Raw genomic sequence first — 27811 nt, forward strand, 5'->3', positions numbered from 1 at the left:
CAGATGTAGCGGTGGGCCCGCAATGCGGCATGTTTTCTCCAAGCCACTTATCTAATTGGCGTAAACAGCAGTCTGGCCGACAGGCTGAGCAGGATAATGCTACAGTTGAGCATGCCTATAGTTCGAAAGACCCCTCAGTGGATCTTTTTGCTACTTAGTCCAATCGCAAAGTCCCTCAGTTCTGTTCCAGGCTGCAGGTTCACGGCAGGCTACCATCGGATGCCTTTCTCCTTCTTTGGGAGACAGGTTTTCCGTATGCGTATCCTCCCATACATCTGGTGGAAAAGACTTTGCTGTTTCTCAAGCAAGATTGTGGAGCCATGATTCTGATTGCTCTTTTCTAGCTGCGTCAGATAGGATTCCCTCTTCTTCTGGAGTTGGAATGTTTTCCAGCTCTCATTACGCAGAACAAGGGGGCACTTCTACATCCCAACCTCCAATCTCTGGCTCACACGGTCTGGATGTTGAGAGTGGGGTTTCGTTGAGTTTTCCAGAGTGTCTCCCGACTCTTGCTTGCTTTCAGAAAAGATTTCACAAAGAGGTGTTATTCTTTTTCATGGAAGAGGTTTGCCGTCTAGTGTGACAGCAAGGCCCTAGATCCTGCATCTTGTCTTATACAGACCTTGCTTGAGTTCTTTCTACACCTGTCTGAGTCTGGTCTCAAGACCAACTCTGTCAGTATTCATCTTTGTGCAATAGAGCTTATCATCAACGTGTGAAAGGTCAGCCTTTAGCTGTCCACTTCACGAGAGGTTTATCTCTCCCCCAATATTGAGAGAATTCCTTGTATGTGTCTAGGGGAGATTATTTCTGTTGGGCTTAGCACCCACAATAATTTTGACAGTTGGCTCTTATGCTTCGGTCAGAGTTCCTATCACTCCTTATCCAGTATCTTGGGGTCCCAATGTCGTTTTCATCCAGCTGCTGCAAGCTCAATTCGGGCCACTGGATTCCTGCCATCTGAAGTATTGGACCTGGAAAGTCGTTTTCCTTAGTGGCTGTTCCTTCAACTCGTAAGGTCGGTGAGCTTCGGTCTCTAGTAGCTCAAGCGCCTTACCTTACTTCTCATCTTAACAGAGTAGTTCTCTGCATGCAGACAAAGTTCTTACTGGCGCTGGTATCAGAGTACCAGCTGATCCAGTCAGTTGTCTTGCCAACATTCTTTCTCCCTCATCTTACAAGCCCTGGCGAAAGCAAGCTCCGCACTTTTTGCGTGGAGCAGACGAGCTCCCTCGGACGGTCCGCCCAGTTGTTTATTTCTTTTAATGCCAGTTGCTGTCGGAAACTGCATAATTTCTTCTTGGATAGCAGAGTGCATCTCCTTCATTTTTGTCCAAGCTGGACTGACTCTAGAAGGCCATGTCACGGCTCACAAAATTAGAGCCATGGCTAAGTCGGTGGCTCATCTAAGATCAGTCACTATTGAAGAGATCTGCAAAGCTGCGGTGTGGTCATCAGTCCACACATTTTCATCTTACTACTGCCTTCAGCAATAGCCGACTCGTCAGTCGGTTTGGGCAGTCGGGGCTGCAGAACTTCTTTGGGGTTTAGAATCCAACTCCAACCCTCCTAAGCCCATTTTTGTTCTGTTCCAGGCTACACTCATTTAGATATTTCTTCTTTTCAGGTCAATTTTATTCTGGCCTCGCCGTTGCGAGACTCAATTGACCACTGTTTGTTGTGTTGTGTAAGCCTGGAAGCTAGGGATACCCCACTTGTGAGAATATCAGCCTGCTTGTCTTTGGAGAAAGAGTAGTTACTTACCTGTAACAGGTGTTCTCCGAAGACAGCAGGCTGCATATTCTCACAAACCCTCCCACCTTCCCCTTTTGGAGTTGTCTCCTCCATCTTTTGGATTTAACTGAGGGGCGTGTCCGCACGGCGAGCGGGAAGAGGTGTGCGCACATGCGCAGTACGATCGCTCGCGCGACGGAACGCCGTAAAGAGATTTTGAGATTTTGCTTTAAAATCCTCCGGGGCCGACGTGGCGTCACCCACTTGTGAGAATATGCAGCCTGCTGTCTTCGGAGAACACCTGTTACAGGTAAGTAACTACTCTTTCCACTCCATTGCTTATATACTGCTTAAATCTGCCAAGGAATCAAAGCAGTTTACAAAAGAATGTACTAAATTAATAACAAAACATTATTCAATACTTATCAAACAAATAGAACTTTAAAGCCTTCCTAAACTTTAAGTAATTTGAGATTGTTTGAATAGAGACAGGAATAATATTCCAGATCTTGAAAGATTAATAAGCAAAAGAACTATCTTTTATACTTTTATATCACACATTTTTAACAGAAGGAAAGCTCAATCTTGAAAAAGAAGAAGCATGAACTGACAGCCTGCTAGAAGGATAAGTTAATAACTGACTGTGGGAAAGTGGACAATTACAAATCTTGTAAAGTAACAAGCTACTTTAAAATCCACCCTCTCTTTCACTGTTAACCAATGAGGTTCTCTCAAAATAAGCGACACAACCAATTAGTCTGGCTGCTGAGTTCTGCAGTAATTGTAATCTATTCAATAACTGTTGATGTATACCAACATAAAGAGCACTTCAATAATTAGTCTGTGAGAGAATTATCATCTGTACTATCACATGAAACTGTTCTGGAAAAAAGAAAGAACACACTGTCCACAGCTGATGTAAAAAGTGTGCCTGTACTGAACCATGTGAAGTTGATGGGTTGCAATTTATGTAGATAATATTGCACTCTGAAATATTTTTTTTGCTTAAATGGGCCAATTACTGGGATCTTTATAGATGGCATATTAGAAAACTACCAACTACTGAAGAATAAAAAAGCTGAACTCTACTGAATTCAGGTGATGGTTTAACTTTATACTTTTTAAGTCCATCTTTATAGAGCTGGGCTAAATTATTAATAGGGTTTACCACAAAAGAAGCGGTTGATCATATAATATACTATATATTATAATGCATACTGTAGCCATTGGTACCTCCAAGTATTTTAAGAGGCCAGATACATCTAATTGAGGTTCTGCTTCTTGTTATAGAGGAAAGGGAACCCCACTTGATATGCACTGAACCAATCTTAGGTAAAAAGAATCTTCATAGAAAGATTGACTACAAGCAGGATAGGAAGGGTCAGAGGGCATTCTCATCGAGTATTCCCCTTCTTTTATAGAAGTTTCTGGCAGGATGAATTCATTATCTTGGTAACTTTCCAGTCCAAATTCAAGAGATATCTGAATGCATCAAAGGAAAAGATAGAGTGCTCTCCTTGTGCTTCTTAATCTGAGACAGAGAGAAGAGACACTATCAGGGGAATTTTCGAAAGAGAAGGGCGCCCATCTTCCGACACAAATCGGGAGATGGGCGTCTTTCTCTCAGGGTCGCCCAAATCGGCATAATCGAAAGCCGATTTTGGGCGCCCTCAACTGCTTTCCGTTGCGGGGATGACCAAAGTTCACGGGGGCGTGTCTGCACAGTACCGAAGGTGGGACCGGGGCTTGATTAACACATGGGTGTCCTCGGCTGATAATGGAAAAAAGAAGGGCGTCCCTGACGAGCGTTTGGCCGACTTTACTTGGTCCATTTTTTTTTTTCACGGACCAAGCCTTGAAAAGGTGCCCGAACTGACCAGATGACCACCGGAGGGAATTGGGGATGACCTCCCCTTACTCCCCTTACCCCCCCCAGTGGTCACCAACCCCCTCCCACCCAAAAAAAAATTTTAAAACATTTTTTGCCAGCCTCAAATGTCATACCCAGCTCCATCACAGCAGTATTCAGGTCCCTGGAGCAGTTGGTGTCCTGGCATGTCAGAGGGACCAGTGCACTATGAATGCTGGCTCCTCCCACGACCAAAGGACTTGGATTTGGTCGTTTTTGAGATGGGCGTCCTCGGTTTCCATTATAGCCAAAAACCGGGGATGACCATCTCTAAGGTCGACCTAAATGTTGAGATTTGGGTGTCCCCGACCGTATTATCGAAACGAAAGATGGACGCCCATCTTGTTTCGATAATACGAGTTTCCCCGCCCCCTCGCCGGGACGTCCTTAGAGATGGGCGTCCCCGTTCGATTATGCCCCTCCACGGGATCTTGAGATGAATGAGTTTCACTCTGCTCTGGATTGAGACACTTGTTCTATGCTTTTTTCAAGACAGTGAACTAATTGAGATCTTTACAATAGCTCTGAACAAAATAGTTAGACATATTTGTAGAACTAATTGGGACTGCTCTGGTAGAGGCCAAAAAAACAAGGACAAAACTTGCTGGCTATTTCAGAACCGGAGTGCATTCCAGCAAAGAGTGGACTGAAGATTATTGTGCAAGAGATGTCAATTTGGATGCTTCTGCTATAATTGGAGAAGATGATGTGAATTCAGTGGGGGGTAGCGTGAAAACCCCAGCTAGCTGGGTGTGCCAAAAGGACTGGTTTGAAAACCCCTGATTCCCAACTCCTAGACTTAGCCAACCTCAATTCTGTTGAGTGTGCTGTATCTTTTATCGTATGTGTATTGCATTGGGTTGGGTTCTTAAATAAACATGGGGAATGAAAGACCTCAGCAGTTCTTACATAAATGACCTCAGCCATGGTTGTTTTAACATGCTTTATAGAAGAAGGACTCACTAGAGATCATAAATTAAAAAAAAAATTTTTTTAAACTTCTTGTCATAAGGGGGTGGGGCAGGGTTAGGCAAGGGGCCAGGGGGGCCCTGCCAAACTGGTCTGCACAGGTCCCCGCAATTGGTAAGACCAGCCCTGCCAGCCCTTAATGTCAGGGGCCATGTCTGGGCACCAGCATTAAATATCAGAGTCAGCCGCCAACCTGGAAGCTATGCGGGTGTCGGCTGTTATTCAGTGCCAGTACCCGCTAAATGGTCAAAAATAAGTCTGCATAAAATGCATCCTATCTTACTGCTTAGCTTTGTAGGCACTGCGTAACTGACTTCACCCACAGATTGCCCTGGCGCTGTTCAGTGCTTTGGCAGTTAGCAGAGGTATTCAGCAGCACTATGTGGTTAAGTGCTGCTGCATACCTGGGGTCAGTCTATTGAATGGGGGTTAAGTAGGCAGGAGCCTCTTCTGCCCATATAAACCTCATTGAATATCAACCCAAGTTTCCAAGTTAATTAGCAAGCTTTATATACTGGCCAAGTGTCCTTCAGGGTTGTTTACATTACAAATTCAATAAGAAAAATAGACCAAAAAAGATTTCCAATAAGGGTAGGAAAGAGAAAAGCCTGTATAGAGAGAAGAGGGAAGGGAACAGAGGGTGGGTTATGGGAGTAGGAAAGGACACCATCAGGTGGCAGCGTCCTGTGTGTGTGTGTATATAGATAGGTAGATAATATAGATAGAAATGTGTGCATGAGCCAGATCTGTGAAATTTGTTATGGCAAGCTGATGGCTTATGATTCTGAATGGGCCAAGAGCTACAAAACTAAATATTTGGGGAGTAATTTTATAAAGCATTTTTGCATGTAAAACCTGTTTTACACTCAGGAAATGACTTTTATAAAATTTCATGGCTGCATGCGCAGACGCAGAATTGTGATGTATGTGCATATTTTGTAAAATATGTGGATACTCAGTATAGTACATGCTCAGATTGTCAGAGCTGGTGTAAAGTTTCACACTATTGGGTCTGGTTCTGAGAGCTTTGTCAGTATAGGATTTTGCATAGGGCCTACCTCACAAAGGCCCAGATTTTTAAGATGGGAGAGCTCCGGGGTCGTTTTTTCATTGTTTATGGGAATGTCACAAGGTAAGGCAATTTTGGGGTTCCATAGTTCAATATTTGGAATCCCTTTTGGGATCGAGAGTGGTATGTTCCCCTATGGGGATTTTGCTGGACAAACATGAGTTTTTTATTTTGCAGGGGCGTTCGGCCCGTCAGCTGATTCGGAAAGCCTGTCTGGTGGGTAAGAGGCTTATAATGGGCCAGTGGGTGGTAGACTCTCCACCAGATTTTTGGCACTGGCGGAACAAACTGCACGAATTTATGTTATTCGAAAGAAGAGGTGTGGGCAGTTCCCCCAGGCGGCGGAGATTGTTTCTTGAAACTTGGGGGCCAAATGTTCAAAGCTTGTCTGCTAGAGGGAGGAGTTTGGTGGTAAATTCACTTTAGGAGTGGAGTAAGATATAGGCCACTCACCTTGTATTTAGATTGGGGGTTCGGGCATCTCCTGGGGGGGGGGGTTCTTGGTGAGGGAGTTGTTTTGATTGATGTTAATGTAAGTTTGGTCAAGGGAGGGAGGGGAGAACACTGTTAAAACTTAAATGATGAGCTTAGTAGTGTGCTGTTAGTCAGAACCATTTTTTTATTTTTAACTTTGCTGTGATTTGTGACTGGTGGTTATTTCTTATGTTGCATCATCCATAATACTTGTTGAAATATAAAACATCAAATAATAGCGGTGATACCGTTAGGTGCAGGGGATAACAGCCAAGGCCCTTTGCAATATGTTACTCTGAATGGCAGTTTGCTTCAAGTATCAGACAGATTTCTGTCTTGTTGCCGACACTTTGTTAGGCACTATTTTGATGGCATCTTTCTTTACACTGCAAGACACAGCTTTATGTCTGCAATGTGGCTGCAGAATATGATAGCACTATAGAATATGTATGGGGGGAAGGGGGAGGGGTTGGGAGGTGGGGAGAAAATGAAAACTTGTATAGTGACACTAGCTACGATGTTGATATCTGGTGCATGTGTTCTGCTTTGAGATGTTGTACTTTTTATGACACTGTCAATAAAAAAAGATTTAAACTAAACTAAAAAGGCAAATAGCTGTATAAAAAAAGTCTTAAAATAGGTGCCTTATTGGACTTCTTGCATAGGCATCCTGTTTTAAAATTAACTTCTTTATTGTTCCAGACAGAAAGCCAAGCTCTTTTAAACTGTGATAGATACCTCACTTCAACCTCATTCATATATTGTAGGTCTATGGTCTTTAAAAAGAAATAAGCAAACAATGTTAAAAAATATAAGGCTAGATTATTTTAAAGGAATTAACCAAGTAGGATAGCTCCTATGCAGTTAACTTTCACTGGCTGGCTCTGCCACTCCTATTCAGTGGTCCTTAATAGAGAATGACACGGTTACCGTTACCGTGGATATACCGTAAATCTGCAGTAAGGGCCATGCCCTAACTACAATCACCATGGATGCGGGAGCAAAACTTTTTCCGTCCCATAGGAATGGTAAAAAGCCTTGTTCCTGTGGTAAAAAATTATTTCCTTCATTCCCTTCCTCCTCCCTGCAGGTGTCACTTACATTTTCCTGCAGCTGGCAGCGATTCACAGTACAGGCCGGCTCCATATTCTTCCTATTGCATCCTGCCCTCTCTACTGCAACTTCATGTTTAACGTCAAAAATCTTAGTTTCTTACCTGTAACGGTAGTTTTCCGTGGACAAAGGATCTTCTAGCCATACCCCTTGAATATACGCCACGATGACGTGCGTGACCCAGCCATCCAATAGCAACGCTTTAAAAAGAACGCAAAACTATTAGCGGATTCCCGCCCATAAGTACTGTATAAATACACTTGACAGCCCAGACCAGTCAGTTTAATAATATAGCTACGACAACTAGGGAGGGTAGGGAGGGATGGTGTGGCTAGAAGATCCTTTGTCCACGGAAAACTACCATTACAGGTAAGAAACTAAGATTTTTCCATGGACAGGATCTTCTAGCCACACCCCTTGAAGACTCCCAAGCCAACACAGGTAACAAAAACATGTAATCATTAACATGAAATATACAGTCAACCCACTGCCGGAAATCTGTTACCTGTGATAGGAGGAGGAGGACAGTTGTCGGTTACATTGCCTCCCGCAGGATTGACAGTCCAAACAATGAATCTGCACATGAAGCTGCATCCAAACAGTAATGCTTTGAAAAAGTATGCAGAGAGGACCAGGTAGCTGCCCTACAGATATCAATAAGAGGTGCTCTATGTAGAAATGCAGTAGAGACTGCCATTGAGCGTAATTTATGAGCAGTAACATGAGGATGTGATGCATGCTGGTGATAACAAAAATTTATACACTGAGTCACATATGATGATAAAGTTCATTTTGATATTGGTTGTTGAGCATTCCCATTGTACGACAAAAAAAGCTGTGAAGGTCTATGACTACCTGACGTACGGTGCAAATAAATAGATAATGCTATGGTACAATCCAATGTGTGCAACCTACTGTGTTGAACAGATTGATGTGGAGGAGGAAAAAAACACTGGTAAAATAATTGATTGATTTATATGAAAAGAAGAAACTACCTTTGGCAGAAACTTCGGATGAGGACGTAGTATCACTTTATCATGTAATATTTGAGTATAAGGACTGTAATATACGAGTGCATGTAATTCCCCAATTCTTCGAGCTGAAGTAATAGCTATAAGAAACAAGGTTTTCCAAGTGAGATATTGAAGGGTTGTCTCTTGAAGAGGTTCGAATGAAGGTTCCATGAGTTTGTCTAAAACCAAATTCAAATCCCAAACTACTGGAGGTAATTGAACCGGAGGTTTAAGCTTAAATAACCCCTTTAAAAATCTTTTAGTGATGGGATGTGCCATGACAGTGCAACCATCAATTGAATCATGAAAAACAGAAATCGCCGCAACATGTACCTTTACTGAAGATGCAGCTAGTTGTGAATTAGATAAAGAAAGGAAATATTCCAATAATGAAGAAATTGAACACGACACTGGGTCAAGTTGATGTGCTGTACACCAATGACAAAATCTTCGCCATTTTGAGGCATAAACCATTCGAGTCGACTGCTTCCTGGAAGCCAACAAGACTGTAAGAACTGGTTGAGAAAAAACTTGAGAAACTAATGATTGACTTGAAGATACCACGCAGTGAGCTGGAGGTGGCTGAGATTTGGGTGTAGAAGCTGACCGTTGTTCTGTGAAAGAAGGTCTGGAATTACAGGCAGAAACTGTGGTGGTCGGACAGCTAACTGGTTTAGCACAGGAAACCACACTTGCCTCGGCCAAAACGGCGCTATTAGAATGAGTGATGATTTGTCCTGGAGAACTTTCTGCAACACTCTTGGAATGAGAGGGATTGGAGGGAATGCATAAAACAGAGAATTTGTCCAACGGATAGCAAATGCGTCCTCTGCTACTCTGTTCTTTGCAGGCCACCTTGAACAATATCTCTGACATTTGTTGTTCTGTGGGGAGGCAAAAAGATCTACTAGAGGCCAGCCCCACATTTGGAACAGTTCGTGAATAATTATGGTCTTCAGGGACCACTCGTGAGGTTGAAGACTCCTGCTTAATACATCTGCAATCTGATTCTCCCGACCTGGTAGATAAATTGCTTGAATCACCGAATTGAGGGAGAGAACTAGGTTCCAGAGTGTGACAGCTTCTTGACACAGATGAAGAGAACCCATACCTCCTTGCTTGTTGATATAAAACATTGCGACTTGATTGTCTATACGAACTTGAATCACTTGGGATCGAAGTAGATGGTGAAAAGTTTGAATAGCCAATCTGACTGCCCTCAATTCCAGAATATTGATGGAATAACACTTCTCTTGATTGGTCCAGCGGCCTTGTGTCGAGAAGTGGTCGATATGCGCCCCCCATCCCACTTTGGATGCATCCGTGTAAGAATTTTTGTTGGAAGAGGTGACTGGAAAGGCGCTCCTACCAAAAGATTGTGTTGATGTGTCCACCAAGAGAGCTGAAGTTTGATACGGGTGGATAGAAGAATCCTTGAAGTAAGCAGATCTTGATACTGAATCCACCTGTTCTTTAAATACCAGTGTAAAGGTCTCATGTGCAGACGTGCTAGTGGAAGTACCGCAACTGTCGATGCCATATGACCTAACAGAATTAGGAGAACCCAAGCTGTTATGACCTTCAGTGATTGAAGATAGTGAACTAATTGGATAAGCAAATGAGCTCGAGGGAGTGGTAACTTCGCTAGAGACTCGTATGACACCAGATCCGCTCCAATGAAAGTCAATCTCTGTGTTGGGATCAAATGTGATTTTTTGTAATTGATCACTAAACCTAACTTTTCGAGAAGCACAATGGTAGTCTGTAAATCTTGAAGATTCTGCTGAGAAGACTGGGCTACGATCAGCCAATCGTCGAGATATGGGAAAAGGACGATTCCCTGTCGATGTAATTGAGCAACTAGTGCTATGACACACTTCGAGAACACCCTGGGAGCTGATGTTAGACCAAAGGGCAGAACTTTGTACAGGTAATGTTGTCCTTGACAGACAAACCGAAGAAATCGTCTTGAAGAGGGATGAACAGGAATATGTAGGTAAGCATCCTGCAGGTCTATGGCTGAAAACCATGCTCCCTGATTCAATAGAGGGAGAATGACCTGTAACGATGTCATTTGAAACCTTTGTTTTGGGAGAAACTTGTTGAGATGCCGCAGATCTAGTATCGCTCTTTGACCTCCATCTTTCTTGGGAATGAGAAAAAATCGGGAATAAAAGCCCTTGGTTATGTCGTGAGCAGGTACAATCTCTATAGCATTGAGATGAAGAAGTCTGCACACTTCCTGACGTAATTGAAACACCTGAGAACTGGGGACATGGAGATGTATAGATGATCGAAAAGGTGGGGTTTGTGAAAATACCAGAGAATAACCATGTTGAACAATCTTCAGAATCCACTTGTCTGTTGTTATTGATCTCCAAGCAGGGAAAAAATGTTGAATCCTGCCCCCCCACCGGACATTGGGCCTGGGAAGGGTCAAAAAGAAGGCGTAAGCTTTTGCTGCTGATGTGGTTGAACAGGCTTCTGAGAACGCCTTTCTCTAGCCGGTCTAGCATGAAAATTGTAACGGTGATACTGAGATTTAAAATAAGAAGCTGACCGTTGAGGAGGAAAAGACTTCCTTTGAAGAAATCTATTCTTAGTATTAAAATAAGGCAAGCGTTTATAGTTTGATTTTGAAGGCTGTTGTTTATCTTGCTCCAACGTATCTAACGTTGTACAGTCCTCTTTAAGGCCCTCAATTAACTGTTTTACTTTGTCTCCAAACAAAGAATCCCCAACACAAGGAGCATCAGCTACCTTGTCATGAACATCTTCTCCCAATGCCGACGCTCTTAACCATGACAAGCGTCTGGATGCAATAGAAGTAGCCGCAGTTCTGACCGAAGTGTCAAACTGATCATGAATAGTTCCGATCATTTGTTTAGAGCTGTCTTCTAAATTCACCAGAATTTGCTGAAAAAGCGGTATGTTCTGTTGATGAATCAATGATTGCAATTTGGATAAATCTTCTGTGATGGTATAAAGGTATTCAATCTGATGGAACATGTGAATTGCAATACGTGCTGACAACATGGAAGACTGAAAAGTTTTCTGTGCTAGAATGTCCATAAATTTCAAATCTTTCGGTGGTGGATGGTTGGTTATATCTTTCTGCAACTTACTTCGCCTCATGGCTGATTTGACTACCAATGATGCATGAGGAAGTTGCATCTTCCCATGACCCAAAAAATCCTGGACCTTATATTTATTGTCTAACGACCTTTGTGTAGATCTAATTGAATAAGGTGTGGACCAAACTAATTTTTGATGATCTTGAAGCACCTGCGGTATAGGCAAGGCTATTGATTGCTTGACTAAATTCAAATATTTAGTGACAGATCTTTTCCCTTCAGAAATGTCCCCTTGAGATGTAAGGGGTATATGCAAAGTAGTCACTAATTTGTGTAAAAATTTTGTATAAGATTCATCCTGAGAAGTAGAAGGAAGAGCTGGAAGCGCAGGTAAATCTTGTCCTGTTGGAGTCATGTGTGTATGATGTGAAGAAGCCACTGAAGGCGCTGGTGAATTTACTGGTGATTTTACTGACAACACTTCCTGCACCGAAGGTGAAGGAGAAAAGGCACATAACTGCTGCCTCTGAGTTGAATGAGGCAGAGATATTGCTTCAGAGGTGACTAATTGAGTTGATTGAACTGCAGGCTGATGCATTTTTTGCTGATTTGCTAACAACTTCGTTAGCAAATCCACTATTTTCAATTGTGTAGTGGAAGAAGTGGAAGAACGCCCTCTAGAGGAGGCATGAGAAATTGACCGAGTCGATCCCCTACATCTAGCAGAGTGAGAGGGTGATCGAGCCTGCCTTCTGCATCGCTTCTTCTGAGGAGCAGCAGATGAAGAAGAAGATGAAGAACTGGATCGAACAGTGCTTCTGCCTCGAGGAGAATACTCATATTTTGAAGAACGACGTTGTGAAGAACGACTTGGTCTAGCAGAACGTCGATGGTGCTGTGCACTGCCCTGCCTGGTACCGACATCGGATTCATTGCTCGAAGTCGAGCTCGATGACCTCTTACGATGTCGAGGGTTGTCATGACGACGTCGAGCATCAGCTGATCTCGAAGATCTATGATGCCGACGTCGATCTCGAGAACTGACCTCGATGTCAGTGACTTCTCTCACAGACGCTTGCTGTCCATTTTGTAAAGAAAGAACCTGATCCCCGGGCACTGAGGCAAGGGGGAGAGCAGGAATGGACGCCACCTGATCCCCGGGCACTATGGCAAGGGGGAGAGCAGGGAGAATAGCAACATCCTGAAGCGCTGAAGCTGCTGATGCTGTGACAGCCATAGGCGGTGAAGCTTTGTCAGAGGAGCTGACAGATCGAGTTTCAGACTGAGACGCTGTCAAATGCTGCTGTAATTTAAATGCCCTAATGTCCAAGGATTTCTGAGACATATTCTTAGAGGCAAAACAGGACTTGGTATCGTGATGTTCACCTAAACACCTCAAACATCTAATATGTGTGTCTGTGAGAGACAATTTACGGGGGCATGTAGCGCAAGCCTTAAACCCCGTTTTTTTCTGAGACATAACGTAAATAATTTACAATTGTAGATGACTGACTGACTGAATAGTAAAAACCGGGTCGCTGTCAATCGCGGAAAAAATAAAATTGACTGGTCTGGGCTGTCAAGTGTATTTATACAGTACTTATGGGCGGGAATCCGCTAATGTTTTTGCTTTCTTTTTAAAGCGTTGCTATTGGATGGCCGGGTCACGCACGTCATCGTGGCGTATATTCAAGGGGTGTGGCTAGAAGATCCTGTCCATGGAAAACAGGAAGTTGCAGTACAGAGAGCAGGGCGCGGGAGAAGGAAGGCCATGCAGTCGGCCTGTGATTGTGAATAGGTGCAGGAAAATGTAAATGATATCTGTGGCAAGGAGAAAGGGAAAAGAGAAAAGTGTTGGCTGCTCCACGCAGGCAAATCCTCCTTACCCCTGCCCCCACAACTGCAGGCCTGGCTCAGCACTGATTACTAGCGGAAGAAAGGAGAGCAGCTGCACATCAGCTACACACTCTTCATCTGCTGCTCAGAACGGAATGAAAATTTGAACCATGTGGTTTGAATTTTGTATTCAGCTCTAAAGTGGCAGAGGGGGAGGATGTGGTCCAATGCAAAGCTGTTCTCCTTTTTCCCCCCCTCTTGTGATCACATTGTGCCATGGGGGGGGGGGGGGGGGGGGGATAGAAAGCTGAGCACTTGCTCCCTGTGATCATGTGTCCCTGCAGCACATTGAGATCAGGCACTGCATAATAGTTAGCTACACTGGAGCATTAAATTTTCCAGATGTTTTCAGATCATATGTTTCATTATAATGTTTTTTGTATTGCAGCACTAACAGGAACAGAGATTCTTTTATGTTAACTAAATTTTTAGCCAGGGGTGTCATCTTTATATTTTGCACAGTATAGGAGTAAATGTATCTCTGTCTATATCTCTGGTGTTGTACTACATAACTAAGGCTTGTGCAGATGGAGTCAGCTCTTGCAGGGATGGGAATGGGGGACAGAGCTCACGGGACGGGGACAAACTTTGTCCCTGTGCCATTCTCTAGCCCTTAACCAGATAGTGCCCGTGAATATCAGCATAGATCGCCGTGACACTATCCAGTTAGTACCTAGGCATCTAGGGATAGAGTCAGGGTGGAGCCGAGACTTACCTGGTTAGCAGCAATTTTCAGTCTGCAAACTGTGCAAGTGCCTGGTTAAAGTTAGGACAGCAAAAAGGCTGTCCTAACTTTATCTGGGCACCAGTCTGAATATTGGCTGATAGTTGATAACTTTCAGCAGCCGCCAATGACCCAGATATTCAAATCTGGTGCCCAAAATTGAGTATTTGGCTCATTTTCTGCCTGCAGTGGTCATGGCCTCTGTAATCACTAACTGCCACAGGTTTGATATTGACCTAATAGCTTTTTAGTTGGGCATGAATGGAATGTTTCAAGATTCCAGCAGAGTGGCATTGTGGTAGATGAAAGTTAACCTGTATGGTATCATAATTGAGTAAATGGGCACATCGCTGATGGTTTCATAGCTTGTCTTTGCTTTGCCCTTAGTATAGAACAGTTTGTTCCTTTAATGTGCCAATTTGATGGGGAATTTATATTGGTTCTAAAACTAAAGTATGATTTTATTAACCCATATACAAGGGGAAGTAGAGCGATAGTTATTGAAAACAGCAATCAAATCCATCTGTAAAAATATTTTGGAATACTAACAAATGGATTTCTGTGTCTCATTATACCAGACTCATTATACCAGATGTATGCAGTCATGCAGAAGCATCTTTTCCTCTGAGAATAATACTACTTGAGAATTTGCAATATTTAGGGAACAAAAAAAAACTATGATCCCATTGTATAATGCCATTCATGTCAGCTATTATTTTCAGCCCTTTTTTTGTTGATGATAGCAGGGATTATGATATAGTTCAACATATTCCACCTCATACTTGAAGATAACGTTTTTTTAAAATTAGATGTTTTTAATGTGATGTTTTATTCTCTTCTTTAGTTCTACTTGGAACGTGCTAATGCAGAAGAGTTCTTGGAAATCTATAAAGGAGTTGTTGTTGAATATATGGTAGGTGTTTAAAGAAAACATTCAGTTGGCGGTGTTTTCTGGGGGATAATCATTTCTACTATAAACAATAATGTGACTGTTATGGAAGGTTGGTGGTTGTTTTGTTTTTTTCTTTTCAACATATCACTGTAGCAAAAATAGGACCTTTAACTCAGCAAAAAAGCATTTCTTCTTCTGAATCAAACTTGGCATGTATTATGTAACTAATTATAGAGATCAGAAAATTTATGACTGGAATGTACTTATAGATTTTCTTTAGACATGGATTCCTAAGGGGGGTCTTTAACTAAGCCCTGGTAGAGTTTTTAACTCACGGTAGAAATCAGCTGGTGGTAAATACCGAGACACCCATACGGGTATCTCGGCATTTACCACCAGCTGATTTCTACCGTGAGCTAAAAATGCTACCACAGCTTAGTAAAAGACCCCATAAGAGAATATAATAATTTGTCATTATAGTTGTGGTACACAGTTTCAGTATATTATATGTCTAGTCTTCTCACAAGGATGCATAGAGCTAAAATAACCTAACAAGCATTAATTAACATTCTGTTCTATACTTAGGCTTTTGTACCATTCTTTCCTGACAATGGTTTACAGCACGGTTTTATAACAATTACGTCAGTATAAAGATTGCAATACAAAAAATGTAAAAAAAAAGCATTTTGATACTGAGTTTTTCCATGACATCAATTTCAAAGTGGCCTAATTTCCAACTGTCTGGCTCTTTTCATGATTCCACAGATTTTTGCATAAATATCTGGAAGCTAGAAGGGTGGCTTAGGTATCTGGACACATTTCAGAGATTAAAACCTCTATCTTCAGTTCTCCAATCTTCCCTCCTTTATGGCCTTGCCTTAATGGGCCAGTGGCACCCTATGATTAAACTTCAAAATCTGCCTTTTCAAATCTGTTATCAGTGACATCTAATGGTTGCATATATTGCATTTGGTTTAGTTTTATTATTCCATCACAACAAACAGAATGTGTGGGCCCCAGGCAAGTGGCTACATCTTTAGCCATTTTTTTCTTCCGCCTACGTTTTGCTAGCTGTATTTCCCTCTTAGCTTCTTTGAGTTTAAGCCGGTAATCTCTTCCATGATTCTTCTGTTGTGTTTTCCTTGAGCAAAGCTTCTTTTGCCCTTATTTTTTCAGCCACTTGTTTGGAGAACCATGTAGGCTTCCTGTTTCTCATGTTTTTGTTTACTTTCCTTGTGTAAAGGTCAGTTGCCATACTTAAAGCAGCTTTCAGCTTGGACCACTGTGCTTACACTTCACCTATGCCTACCCATGCCATCAGCTCCTTCAGGCATTCCCCCATTTTTCAAAATCAGCATGTCTGAAATCCAATACTTTGAGTTTTGTACAACTGCACTCCACTTTCACTCATATCAAACCATATCGTGTGATGATCACTACTGCCTAGGTGGGCACCCACCTGGATTTTGGAAACACTGCCTTCTGGAGGGATCCAAGATGGCTCTCAGGCTGTAAAGCCATCTGCTTTGCCTGCTCAGCGGGTGGTTCCCTCCCCCCATGTGCCAATTGGAGATTACAGCGTTTACCTGCATGACTTTGGGTGAACTGGGCTGCTCAAGGAGGGGAGAAGAACTTGAGCTTCGGGAGCGAAGTTCGCTTAGCCCGGCAGATCCTGTAGCTCCTCTGTGTTCCAGCGTAGTGCCTCTGTCAGGTGCTTCTGGGCTGGCTCCGGAGTTGCTGTCTGACCCAGGAGTGAGCTGGTCGAAGACAGAAGACCTAGCTGGAGTGGTCATTTCTCAGCCTACACCATCAGGTATAGGCTTGAAAGAAGAGTATCCGGGGAGACAGGCAGAGGAGTCATCCCAGTTCTTCCGCCGTTAGTCAAACTGGCAGTGATTACGCTGGAGGCAATCTGGCATGCTCTGGAAGCTCTATACACCGTTTCTTCACATGTCCTACCCGCATTGTCCCTGAATTCTGGTCATATCCGTGGCCTAGAGGAGAGAACTACTGCTTTGGAAAGTAAGGTGAAGATCTTGGAAACGCAAATTCAGCAGGGAAAATCTACACAAATTATTTTATTGCAAGATAAAATAATTTGTATCACAGAATAGAACATTCCATGCTACCAATCCCAGGGCAACCATCAATTTCCCCCATGTCCATCTCAATAACAGACTATGGACTTTTCCTCCCAGAACTTGTCCAAACCTTTTTTAAACCCAGGTACACACAGCGCTGTTATTACATCCTCCGGCAATGAGTTCCAGAGCTTAACTATTCTTTGAGTGAAAAAAATATTTCCTCCTGTTTGTTTTTAAAGTTTTTCCATGTAATTTCATTGAGTGTCTCGTGGTCTTTGTACTTTTTGAAAGAGTGAAAAATTGATTCACTTTTACCCATTGTATTCCACCTCAGCCATCTCTTTTCTAAGCAGAAGAGGCCTAACTTCTTTAGCCTTTCCTCATATAGGAGGAGTTCCATTCCCTTTATCATTTTGGTCGCTCTTCTTTGAATCTTTTCTAATTCTGCTATATATTTTTTGAGATAATGAGACCAGAATTGAACGCAGTACTCACAGTGAGGTCATACCGTGGAGCGATAGCAGGGCATTATAATATTCTTGGTCTTATTTTGCATCACTTTACTAATAATTCCTAGTATCCTGTTTGCTTTGCTGGCCACCACCACACACTGAGCAGAAGATTTCAGCGTATTGTCTATAACAACACGTAGATCTTTTTCTTGAGTGCTGACTCCTAAGGTGGACCCCAGCATCAGGTTAACTAGGATTTGGATTATTCTTTCCAATGTGCGTCACTTTGCATTTGTCCATATTAAATTTCATCTGCAATTTGGATTCCCAGTCTTCCAGTTTCATGTGGAGGGGCATTTTCGAAAGGGACATCCAAGTTGCAATTTGGACGTCCTTGCAAAACGGCGAAATCCAGGGGCAGGGAAACCCGTATTTTCGAAACAAGATGGACATCCATCTTTCATTTCAAAAGCACCGTCAGGGACGTCCGAATCCTTAAATTGGGACGTCCCTAGACATGGACATTTCTGACTTTTGGCGATTTTCAAAACCAAAGATGTCCATGTCAAAAACAACCAAATGCAAGCCATTTGGTCATGGGAGGAGCCAGCCTTTGTAGTGCACTGGTCCCCCTGACATGCACACCAACCGGCCACCCTAGGGGGCACTGCAGTGGACTTTATAAATTGCTTCCAGGTACATAGCTCCCTTACCTTGTGTGCTGAGCCCAATAACTCCCCCCCCCCCAAACCCACTACCCACAACTGTACACCCCTACCATAGCCCTTACGGGTGAAGGGGGGCACCTAGATGTGGGTACAGTGGGTTTCTGGTGTGTTTTGGAGGGCTCGCTGTTTGCTCCACAAATGTAACAGGTAGGGTGGGATGGGCCTGGGTCCGCCTGTCTGACGTGCACTGCAGTACCCACTAAAACTGCTCCAGGGACCTACATGCGCTGTCATGGACCTGAGTATGACATCTGAGGCTTGCACAACATATTTTTAAAGATGTTTTTTGAGGGTGGGAGGGGGTTAGTGACCACTGGGAGAGTAACGGGAGGTCATCCCCGATTCTCTCCGGTGGTCATCGGGTCATTTCCCACACCTTTTTGTGCCTTAGTCGTAAGAAAAACAGGTCCGGGTGAAAACATTTAAGTGTTCATCAGAGACGTCCTTGTTTTTTTTGATTGTGGGTTAAGGACATCCAAGTGTTAGGCACGCCCAAGTCCCGCCTTCGCTATTTCTACGACACGCCCCCTTGAACTTTGGATGTCCTTGCGATGGACTGCAGTTGGAGATGTCCTAAATTGAGCTTCGATTATACTGATTTGGACGTCCCTGTGAGAAGGACGTCCATCTTCCGATTTATGTCGAAAGATGGATGCCCTTCTCTTTCAAAAATGAGCCCAACTGTCTTTCTGCAATTTTTTCACAATCCACATTTGTTTTGTCAACTTTTGAATAGTTTTGTGTCATTGCAAATGTAATCACTTCTCTCATTGTTCAAATTTACATTTCATTTATTAATATGTTAAACAGCACCAGTCCCAGTACAGATCCCTGTGGCACCCCACTATTCACCCTCCTTCATTAAGAAAAATGGCCATTTAACTCTACCCTCTGTTTTCTTTCCAGTAACCAGTTGCTAATCCACAGAAAGACATTCCCTCCCATGACTTTTTAATTTTCTCAGGAGTCTCTCATGAGGAACTTTGTGAAAAGCTTTCTGAAAATCTAGATTCACTACATCAACTGGCTCACCTTTAGCCACATGTTTATTCACGCCTTCAAAGAAATGAAGAAAATTGTTGAGGCAAGACTTCCCTGAGCTGAACCCATGCTGAATCTCTCCTATTAAACCATATTTGTCTATGTGTTCTGTAATTGTATTCTTTATAATAGTTTCCACTGTTTTGCCCAGCAGTGAAGTTAGGCTTACCTGTCTTTATTTTTCCCAGATCACTCCAGGAACCCTTTTAAAAATTGGCATTACATCGACCACCCTCCAATCTTCAGGTACTATTGATGATTTTAATGACAGGTTACAGATCACTAACAGCAGATCAACAATTTCACGTTTGAGTTCTTTCAGTAACCTTGGGTGTATGCCATCCAGTCCAGGTGATTTATCACTCTTTAACTTGTTGATTTGGTTCAGTACGTCTTCCAGGCTCACCATGATTTCTCTCAGTTCCTCTGAGACTTCACCCTTGAAAACTATTTCTGGTACAGGTAAATCTCTTACACCTTCTTCCATAAAGACTGAAGCAAAGAATTCATTCAATCTCTGCACTATGGCGTTGTCCTCCCTAAGTACCCCTTTTGCTCCTTCATGATCTAATGATCCCACTGATTCCCTCACAGGCTTTCTTCTTGTGATGTACTTGAAAAAGGTGTTACTATGAGTTTTTGTCTCTACATCAAATTTTTCTTTTAGCTTTCTTTATCAATGCTTTGCATCTAGCTTGACAGTACTTATGTTGCTTATTATTTTCTTAATTTAGATCCTTTTTCCATTCTTTGAAAGATGTTCTTTTGGCTCTAATAGCCTCATTCACTTCACCTTTTCATCTTTTAACTCTGCTATCTGTCATTTGCTCTTCTTTCCACCTTAGTTAATACATGGAAAACATCTGATCTGGGCTTCCACAATGGTATTTTTAAACAAAATCCATGCCTGATTTAAAGTCCTCATAGTAACAACTTTTTCAGGTACATCAGAAGCTGAAAGCCTATGAGGGAATCCATGGGACCGCCAGATCATCAAGGAGCAAAAAAGGATGACAAGGCCATAGCGGAGAGACTGAATGAATTCTTTACTTCAGTCTTTACAAAAGAAGATGTAAGAGATCTACCTGTACGAGAAATGGTTTTCAAGGGTGACAATGCAAAGGAACTGAAAGAAATCTTGGTTTAGTTTATTAAAACTTGATATACCACCCTTCAATACATATCAGAGTAGTGTAGAACAGTAAAAGAAAACAAATCATTCAACAGGGAAAAGAACTGCATTTATCGTAGGAAAGCAAAGAAAAGGAAAAGATAAAAGAGAAAGAGAAAAAAAATCCATAATGTCCAAGGTAGATGGCCAGGCTTTATTTTGCTGAGACCAGGGAAGAAAGGCTTGAGAAAATAATAAGTGGGTTTTGAACAGGGCATGAAAGTGGTGGAAAGACTGCTCCGTGCAGAGATCAAGAGGAAAGGTATTCCAGAGCGAGGGGTCAGTACAGAAAAAAGGCTGAGTGGTGAGCAGCTTCGAGACATGAGCAGTGGACAGTGAGGAGAGTCCAACAGAGTGTCATGGCTGAGGGAGAGATCAAGGCAGAAAGATAAGGAGAGATCCCAGAATATAGTACTTTATGTACCAAGGTATGGAGCTTGAATTGTACGTGGAAGGCAACTAGCAACCAGTGGTGATGGGCAAGAAGGGGAGAAACAGAGATCTATGTTTACTGGAAAGTAGATGAACACAGTGTTTTGGACTGTTTGAAGCCACTTAACAGCGACCCTGGGAAGGCCAAGATAAATAATATTGAAATAATCAAGTCAGGAAGAGGTCGAGTATTGCAGAGCGGTACAGGACTTATCTTTGAGGTAGGGACAGAGGGAGCGAATAAATCAAACTAAATGAAAGGAGGCCTTCACTGGTAAGCACTTCACAGCACTCCTACCAGCTGCCTTCCAGGTGCTGTAATTCATCTCTGGAATTCATTGCCAGAAAATGTGGTAAAGGCGGTTAGCTTAGCAGAGTTTAAAAAAGGTTTGGACGGTTTCCTAAGGGAAAAGTCCATAGACCATTATTAAATTGGACTTGGGGAAATATTTCTGGGATAAGCAGCATAAAATGTTTTGTACTTTTTTGTGGATCTTGCCAGGTATTTGTGACCTGGATTGGCCACTTTTGGAAACAGGATGCTGGGCTTGATGGACCTTTGGTCTGTCCCAGTATGGCAATACTTATGTACTTTTGACTTGCAGCCTATCTGTATATCATTACAGCCTTCTCCAGGGTGACTCCCAGGTCCACCCTGATCCTCCCAGGGCCTTCAGGTGTCGCACGCCGAAGCGTTTTCTCTGTACACTTTGTGTTTTCTCCCAGTTACTTCTTATGACTCCAGTACATTTTCTCTTCTTGGTACTGGTACTGTCCCTTCCCAGTCTCTTTCACCATCTGAAACCACTGTATACTGCAGGAACACATTGCCCACCTTCTGCTTTCATTATTTCACCATCTCTTTTGTCTTCTCTCTACTTCTCAGCTCTCACCCTTCAAAACTTCCTTCCTTCCGTTCATCCATCTCCATTCTATCTCAGTACATCTCACCTTCGTCGCTGTCATTATGCCTCTCCTACTCTTCTCCGTACTCTCTTGCTCCTTCTTCTGCTCTCTGCTGGGGATATCAATCTCAATCCTGGTCCTCCACATCAGCTCTCATTCTATTCATGCAGGTCACACCGTGATGTCTCCAATCTAATGTCTTTTCCTGTCCTCTCCCCTTCTTCCCTACCTTTCTCATGTGCTCTGTGGAATTCCCGCTCTGTCTGCAACAAACTTTCCTACATCCATGACCTCTTTATCTCTTGTACTCTCCATCTGCTTGCCCTAACTGAGACTTGGCTTTACCCTGAAGACTCTGCTTCAGCTGTGACCCTGTGTCATGGAGGTTACCTTTTCTCTCATACTCCTCACCCTACTATTTTCACCCTCCAGTAGATTTCAACCTCTTCTTCCATCTGAGTCTCACTGCTTTTCTTCCTTTGAAGTCCACTCCATCCGTCTATTCGCTCCTCTGCCTCTCCAAGTAGCAGTCATTTATCGACTCCCTGATAAGTCCTTTTTATCCTTTCTCACTGACTTTGACGCCTGGTTTTCCTTCTTTCTTGATCTTTCTCCTTTCCTCATTCTTGAGGATTTTAACATTCATGCTAATGATCCCTCTGACTCTTATACTTCTCAGTTTCTCACTTTAACATCCTCTTTCAGTCTTCAGCTGTGCTCCACTACCCCCACTCACCAGAATAGGCACTATCTTGATCTTATCTTCTTCTTCAGCTGCTCACTTTCCAGTTTCTGCACCTCAGCTATTCCCCTCTCTGACCATCATCTGATAACTTTCACACTTTAAATACCCTCCCCCAAGTCCCATCCAATCTCAACCAATACATTTAGGAATCTTCAGGCTATTGACGTTTCTACTCTGTCATCTACTACTACTACTACTACTACTACTACTACTACTTAACATTTCTAGAGCGCTACTAGGGTTATGCAGCGCTGTACATCTAGTGTTTCAAATCTCTCCTCAATCACTATGTTATCCAAGTCTGTCAATGAGGCTGTCTCTTTCTATAATACTACTCTCTCCTCTGCTCTGGATACTCTCACTCCTCCCATTCCCCGTTCTGTAAGGCATACCAAACCCCAACCTTGGCTGACCTAGAATCCACTACCAAAAAACAACAAGGCAAACGATCTGCAAAATCCAATATGGGAAAGAAAGCCAGCAGATCAATGTCACAACAAAAAGATTTTATTGAAGATACCGTGTATGAACAAATCGCCCGACACAGGCCGTGTTTCGCCCACCTAGGGCTGCGTCAGGGGCTACAATGAACAAATATATAATAATTATCATAGATCATAATAAATAAAATATAACACACATACGAGCATAATATATCAAATATATAAATTGACAAAAAACAATTAATAAAATATGGAATATTACTAGGTATACATAGAGAGTATACTAGAATAATTACATGAATAAACATATCGCTACACACTGTCCAATATAAATAATATATATATACATGTACATAAAAGAGCATATATAAGAAAATATATATATAAAAGAAGTGTATATAATGCAACAATTGTATGACAGTGCATATAAACATATATATAAAAGCATAATAAAATCTGACATCACATAACAGCAAAGCAAGGGCACTGGTATAGGTTACGAACTTCAATACAAATATGTATAAAAAAATTTATAAATGAGATAATAAAAGGCACATACCTAATTTGAAACCTTCGTAAAGGGGCAACTATAAAAAAGTGAACATGGACACAATCAAATAATATTCTATGTTACCAATAATGAGAAATGGGGTAGCATGTATGGGAACAATAAAATATTACTCACATATAGTGCATAAAAGTCAAGAAAAAACCAGCTCGAACGGGAACCCCTATAATCATAAATCAAAAAGAATTAATAAAAAGCAAAAAATAAAATTAGAGCAGATCAAGACTAATAATATGACATTAGTTTAGGTATCATAGGGTGTATTGACACTACATTGTGTATTGACATGACTAGTGCAATATGTTTATAAAAAATACTATATACAAAATGTCTAGCAATCAAAACAACATCATGGCACAGCAATGTCACATATATAAACACTAAGTGCGATATAATAATAAAATATCTAAAATGTTACAAGTGCCGTGTTATAAAATGATGCACTTATTGTTATGTATGACAAACAATTATCAATGCCCTAAAGGCTGACAGAAGCGCAATGAAATATTAATACAGCATCGGAGGAGAATTAAACCACCATGTTGCCAGTAAACTTCCTGCTATACTACTTCAAGTGATTATATATAAAAACAGGGATGATTACAGCATTAAAGCAGGGACCACAAAAAGTGTGGATATCAACGTCTCTAAAAAGCTAAACTGCTGCAGTCTGAAGATTAAAAACAAAAGTGCAATACTGCTTCGAGTGAATATGTATGAAAACAAGTAAATGCCAATAGTGCAATGATGCACATACATAAAATGTGTCTCAAAACAAAAATATACTTACTGTGGTCTCTAGCATACACAAATGGACACACCATTATTGAAGCTGGAAAAACTATTGCAAGTGTCCTGTGATGTTTATATGCATCATTTCCGGGTCAAAGTTCAAAAAAGCGACAAATTAAATTAAAGAATGCTAGAGACTAAAAAAAGGGGAAATAGCTATGAATCAAATCAAATTTATATGCAATGATCGATTAATAAATGCGGTGAAGAAAATACTGAATAAAAAACAACAATGAATGTGATCTGATGTAACACAGGATATGTAAATTATATTGATGATGGGACTATGTGCAGTAAAGAATAAAAATTTAAAAAAATGAATTGAATTAAAATTAAAAAATATGAACTTATACACCTCTTCTGCTGGGAGACCGTTTGATTTGTATAAAAACCACTGAAAACAAAAATGTAAAAAATATGCATGTGAACACCCTAAGTAAAAAAGAGCATGTCAGTGAGCCATATATATAGAGAATGCATAACAATAAAAATATAAGAACAAATTAAAAACTATATATATATAGTGAATAAAAAAATGAAAGAATAAAAAGTAAGAAAAATATTATTTCACAGGAATACTGATAGGTCAGTCTCCATGTTCAGAACCTGAGGATGTAATGTTTGTAACTCAAAAATAAATTGTTGTTCCTTTCTTAGGAGGAGGGTGTCTACTGGTCCACCTCTCCAGTTCTTTTTGTGCACAAATAAAACGCAAAAACGCAGTTCTTCAAAAAGATGTCCTAAGGTTTTTGAATGTTCCACCAGTGGTTTCTCAAGTGCATTCCTTTTTATAGCACTTTTATGCTCGATTATTCTAGTGTTAAATTGTCTCTTGGTTTTACCTATATAAGCTAAACCACATGGACAGATAACCACATAAATAACGTTTTTAGTCTTGCAATTAGAGAATCCTTTCAGATGGATCTTTTTATTGGAAGATGGAATATGGATGACTGTGGTTCTCATGTTCACATTACAAACAGAGCATGATCCACATGGGTAATGTCCAGCTGGTAAATTCCTCAATGGTTTGGATTCAATGTGTAATGCTGATGGCACTAATAGATCTTTTAGGTTTTTTTCACGTATATATGCTACTAGTAGCTCTTTGTTATCAAAAGCAGGGATGCCTTGTATTAGATGCCAGTGTTTCCTAATAATCTTAACAATAGGATTGGACATATGATTAAATGGAAGTGCGCATACAATTTTGTCATTACTTTTCTTCTTAGCTGGTTGTAACAATGCAGATCTTGACATCCCAGAGGCTCTTACAAACCCTTTATTAATGTGCTTCAATGGGTAACCTCTCTCGTGAAAACGTCTTATCAAATCTTGGGACCTAAGATGATAGGTGCGGGGATCAGAACATAATCTTCGTAACCGCAAGAACTGACTATAAGGTAGATTCTTCTTCAGGGATGAACTGTGACAGCTGTTATATCTTAAAAATGTATTGACATCTGTCGGTTTGCGGTAGATGTCAGTGATAAATTTGTTGTCTCTGATGCTGATTTTAATATCTAAAAAAGGAATACTTTTATCATTATAATTCATTTGAAACTTCAAATTTGGGTCAAGGTTATTTAACCAGATAAAAAAAGTCTTGCAAGTCACAAATTGCCCCATTCCAAATTAGAAAAATATCATCTATATAACGCTTCCACAATAAAATATTGGTTTTGAACCTATTTTCACTTAAAAACTTCTCTTCAAAATTACTAACATATAAATTAGCAATAGATGGTGCGAATGTCGCACCCATTGCAGTGCCCTTGATTTGCTCATAAAATTTACCATTAAAAGCAAAATAATTTTTGGTTAATGCAATCACTGCTAGTTCAATAATAAAATCAGTAGGTACGCGATGATAGAAGTCTCTCTTTAATATAATATTCCTCATAATTTCAATGGATTCTGATTGTGGTATATTGGTATAAAGACTCTCTATGTCTAGTGTAACTAAAACCATATCTTTATTCGGTGTTATAGTATTCAAAATATTAATCATGTCCGCTGAATCACATACATATGACGTCGCAGCACGTTGTACGTGCAGGACAACGTACAACGTGCTGCGACGTCACGTCAGACAGACTCCGAAACTGGATTCCGTAGAGTTTGAACAGCAGCACGGTGGAGTGGGAGCGAGGACGAACAACTTAAAAGACCTCAGCTCAAGGAATATTTTTAGAGGAAGCGGACCTCGGCTGGCGGGGGTTGGGGTCCCCCGCCAGCAAAGGTAGGTGTTGGCGGCAGTAGGGGGGTGGTGGTGATGGCGGGGGGGGGGGGGGGTGGCAATGGTGGCAGGGGGGTGGCAATGGCGGTGGGGGGGGCTATAATGTGCCCCCCCACTCTGGCTCTGGCCCCCCCTACCGCCAAACCCCAGATACGCCCCTGATTTGGGCTGTTCAAACCATTTATATTCCATGACCCTACCCTCAGCCCCCCTCCCCCCTTTCCCAGATCCCCCCTTACCACCCTCACATCCATGGGCCTCACCCCCAACTGGCCATCACCCCCAGTTGCCAGTTGCGCCCCTTAGGAAGTGAGCCTGCCCCAGAGACATGTCCAATAGCTTGGTATCCCAATGTTCAGCAATCCCCCTCAGATCTTCCCCCTTATATATCCCTCCAAACAACCTTAGTCAAACTTTCCTCAAAGTGCCAGGCGAAACTACCTTCTGGCAAACACTTTGTCCTTGATGAATATGTCTCCAACAACTCAAGTGCCATCTTCGCTCTTAGGTGCAGGCCTATCCTCCCGCTGAGATAGGCGCTCCTTCCGCCCCGTCACCTTCTGCCAGCTATTCTGCTCTTTTCTGACAGCAGCTCTTGGAGCCTGTTGTGGTGTTCCCACAATCTCTTTTGGAAGATCTGTGCATCCCATTTCACGCAAGATTTTCCAAGCTCCCAGGTGGGATTGGAGCCTGCGGGTAGTATTCCCCACTGTTATTTGTATTCCAAACGGGTGGAGCCACCGATATCGCAGCCCAGCTTGGTGAAGATAGGTCGTGACCTCCTTGAACTTTCTCCGCCGTTGCAAAGTTTTCTGTGCTAGGTCCTGGAATACTTTGATTTTCCCGGATTTCCACTCGATTTCTCCCAGATTCCATGCCTTCCGCCATACCTCCTCTTTCACGGTGAATTTGTGGAAACATGCTATTATGTCCCTGGGTAGTCCCCCTCTTTGCGGGCCTAGGCTTCTGTGGACCCTTTCTATTTCCACTGTTTCCACTCCTGCAGGATCACTTGAGCTGTTATCTTGCTGTAGCAAAAAAGCAGAGTTCCTTAACTGTCTGTACTGCATCTTTAAATTGATCTTCCTCTGGGACTCCCTTAAAGCGCAAATTACAGTGCCGAGTATGATTTTCTAAGTCCTCCAACATTGTTTCAAACTCAATTTTTGCCTGTTGCTCAGCTTTGAGAGAGTTCTGAAGCCCCTGTACCTCCTCCGCAAGTACCTCGGCTTTTTCCTCCGATTCGGCCATCCTGTTGCCAATCTCCCTCATTTCTTCTCTCAGCTCCGTGACTGCAGTGTGAATACTGCGCCTCGTATTCACTAACTCCGTTTTGATCTCCT

The 27811-nt window shown here is 42.0% G+C and overlaps 1 protein-coding gene across 2 annotated transcripts in view; it reads left to right on the forward strand.

Annotated features, from left to right (window-relative positions):
* NME7 (NME/NM23 family member 7) overlaps positions 1–27811 on the forward strand; it is a 525560-nt gene that overhangs the window by 329978 nt on the left and 167771 nt on the right. For both annotated transcript variants that reach the window (XM_030203850.1, XM_030203849.1), the window contains exon 9: positions 14820–14888. In XM_030203850.1, coding sequence (XP_030059710.1) covers positions 14820–14888 — 69 coding nt within the window. The remainder of the gene's footprint in view (positions 1–14819; positions 14889–27811) is intronic.

This window comes from Microcaecilia unicolor, chromosome 5, assembly GCF_901765095.1.
Source record: "Microcaecilia unicolor chromosome 5, aMicUni1.1, whole genome shotgun sequence".
Classification (NCBI taxonomy): Eukaryota; Metazoa; Chordata; class Amphibia; order Gymnophiona; family Siphonopidae; genus Microcaecilia; species Microcaecilia unicolor.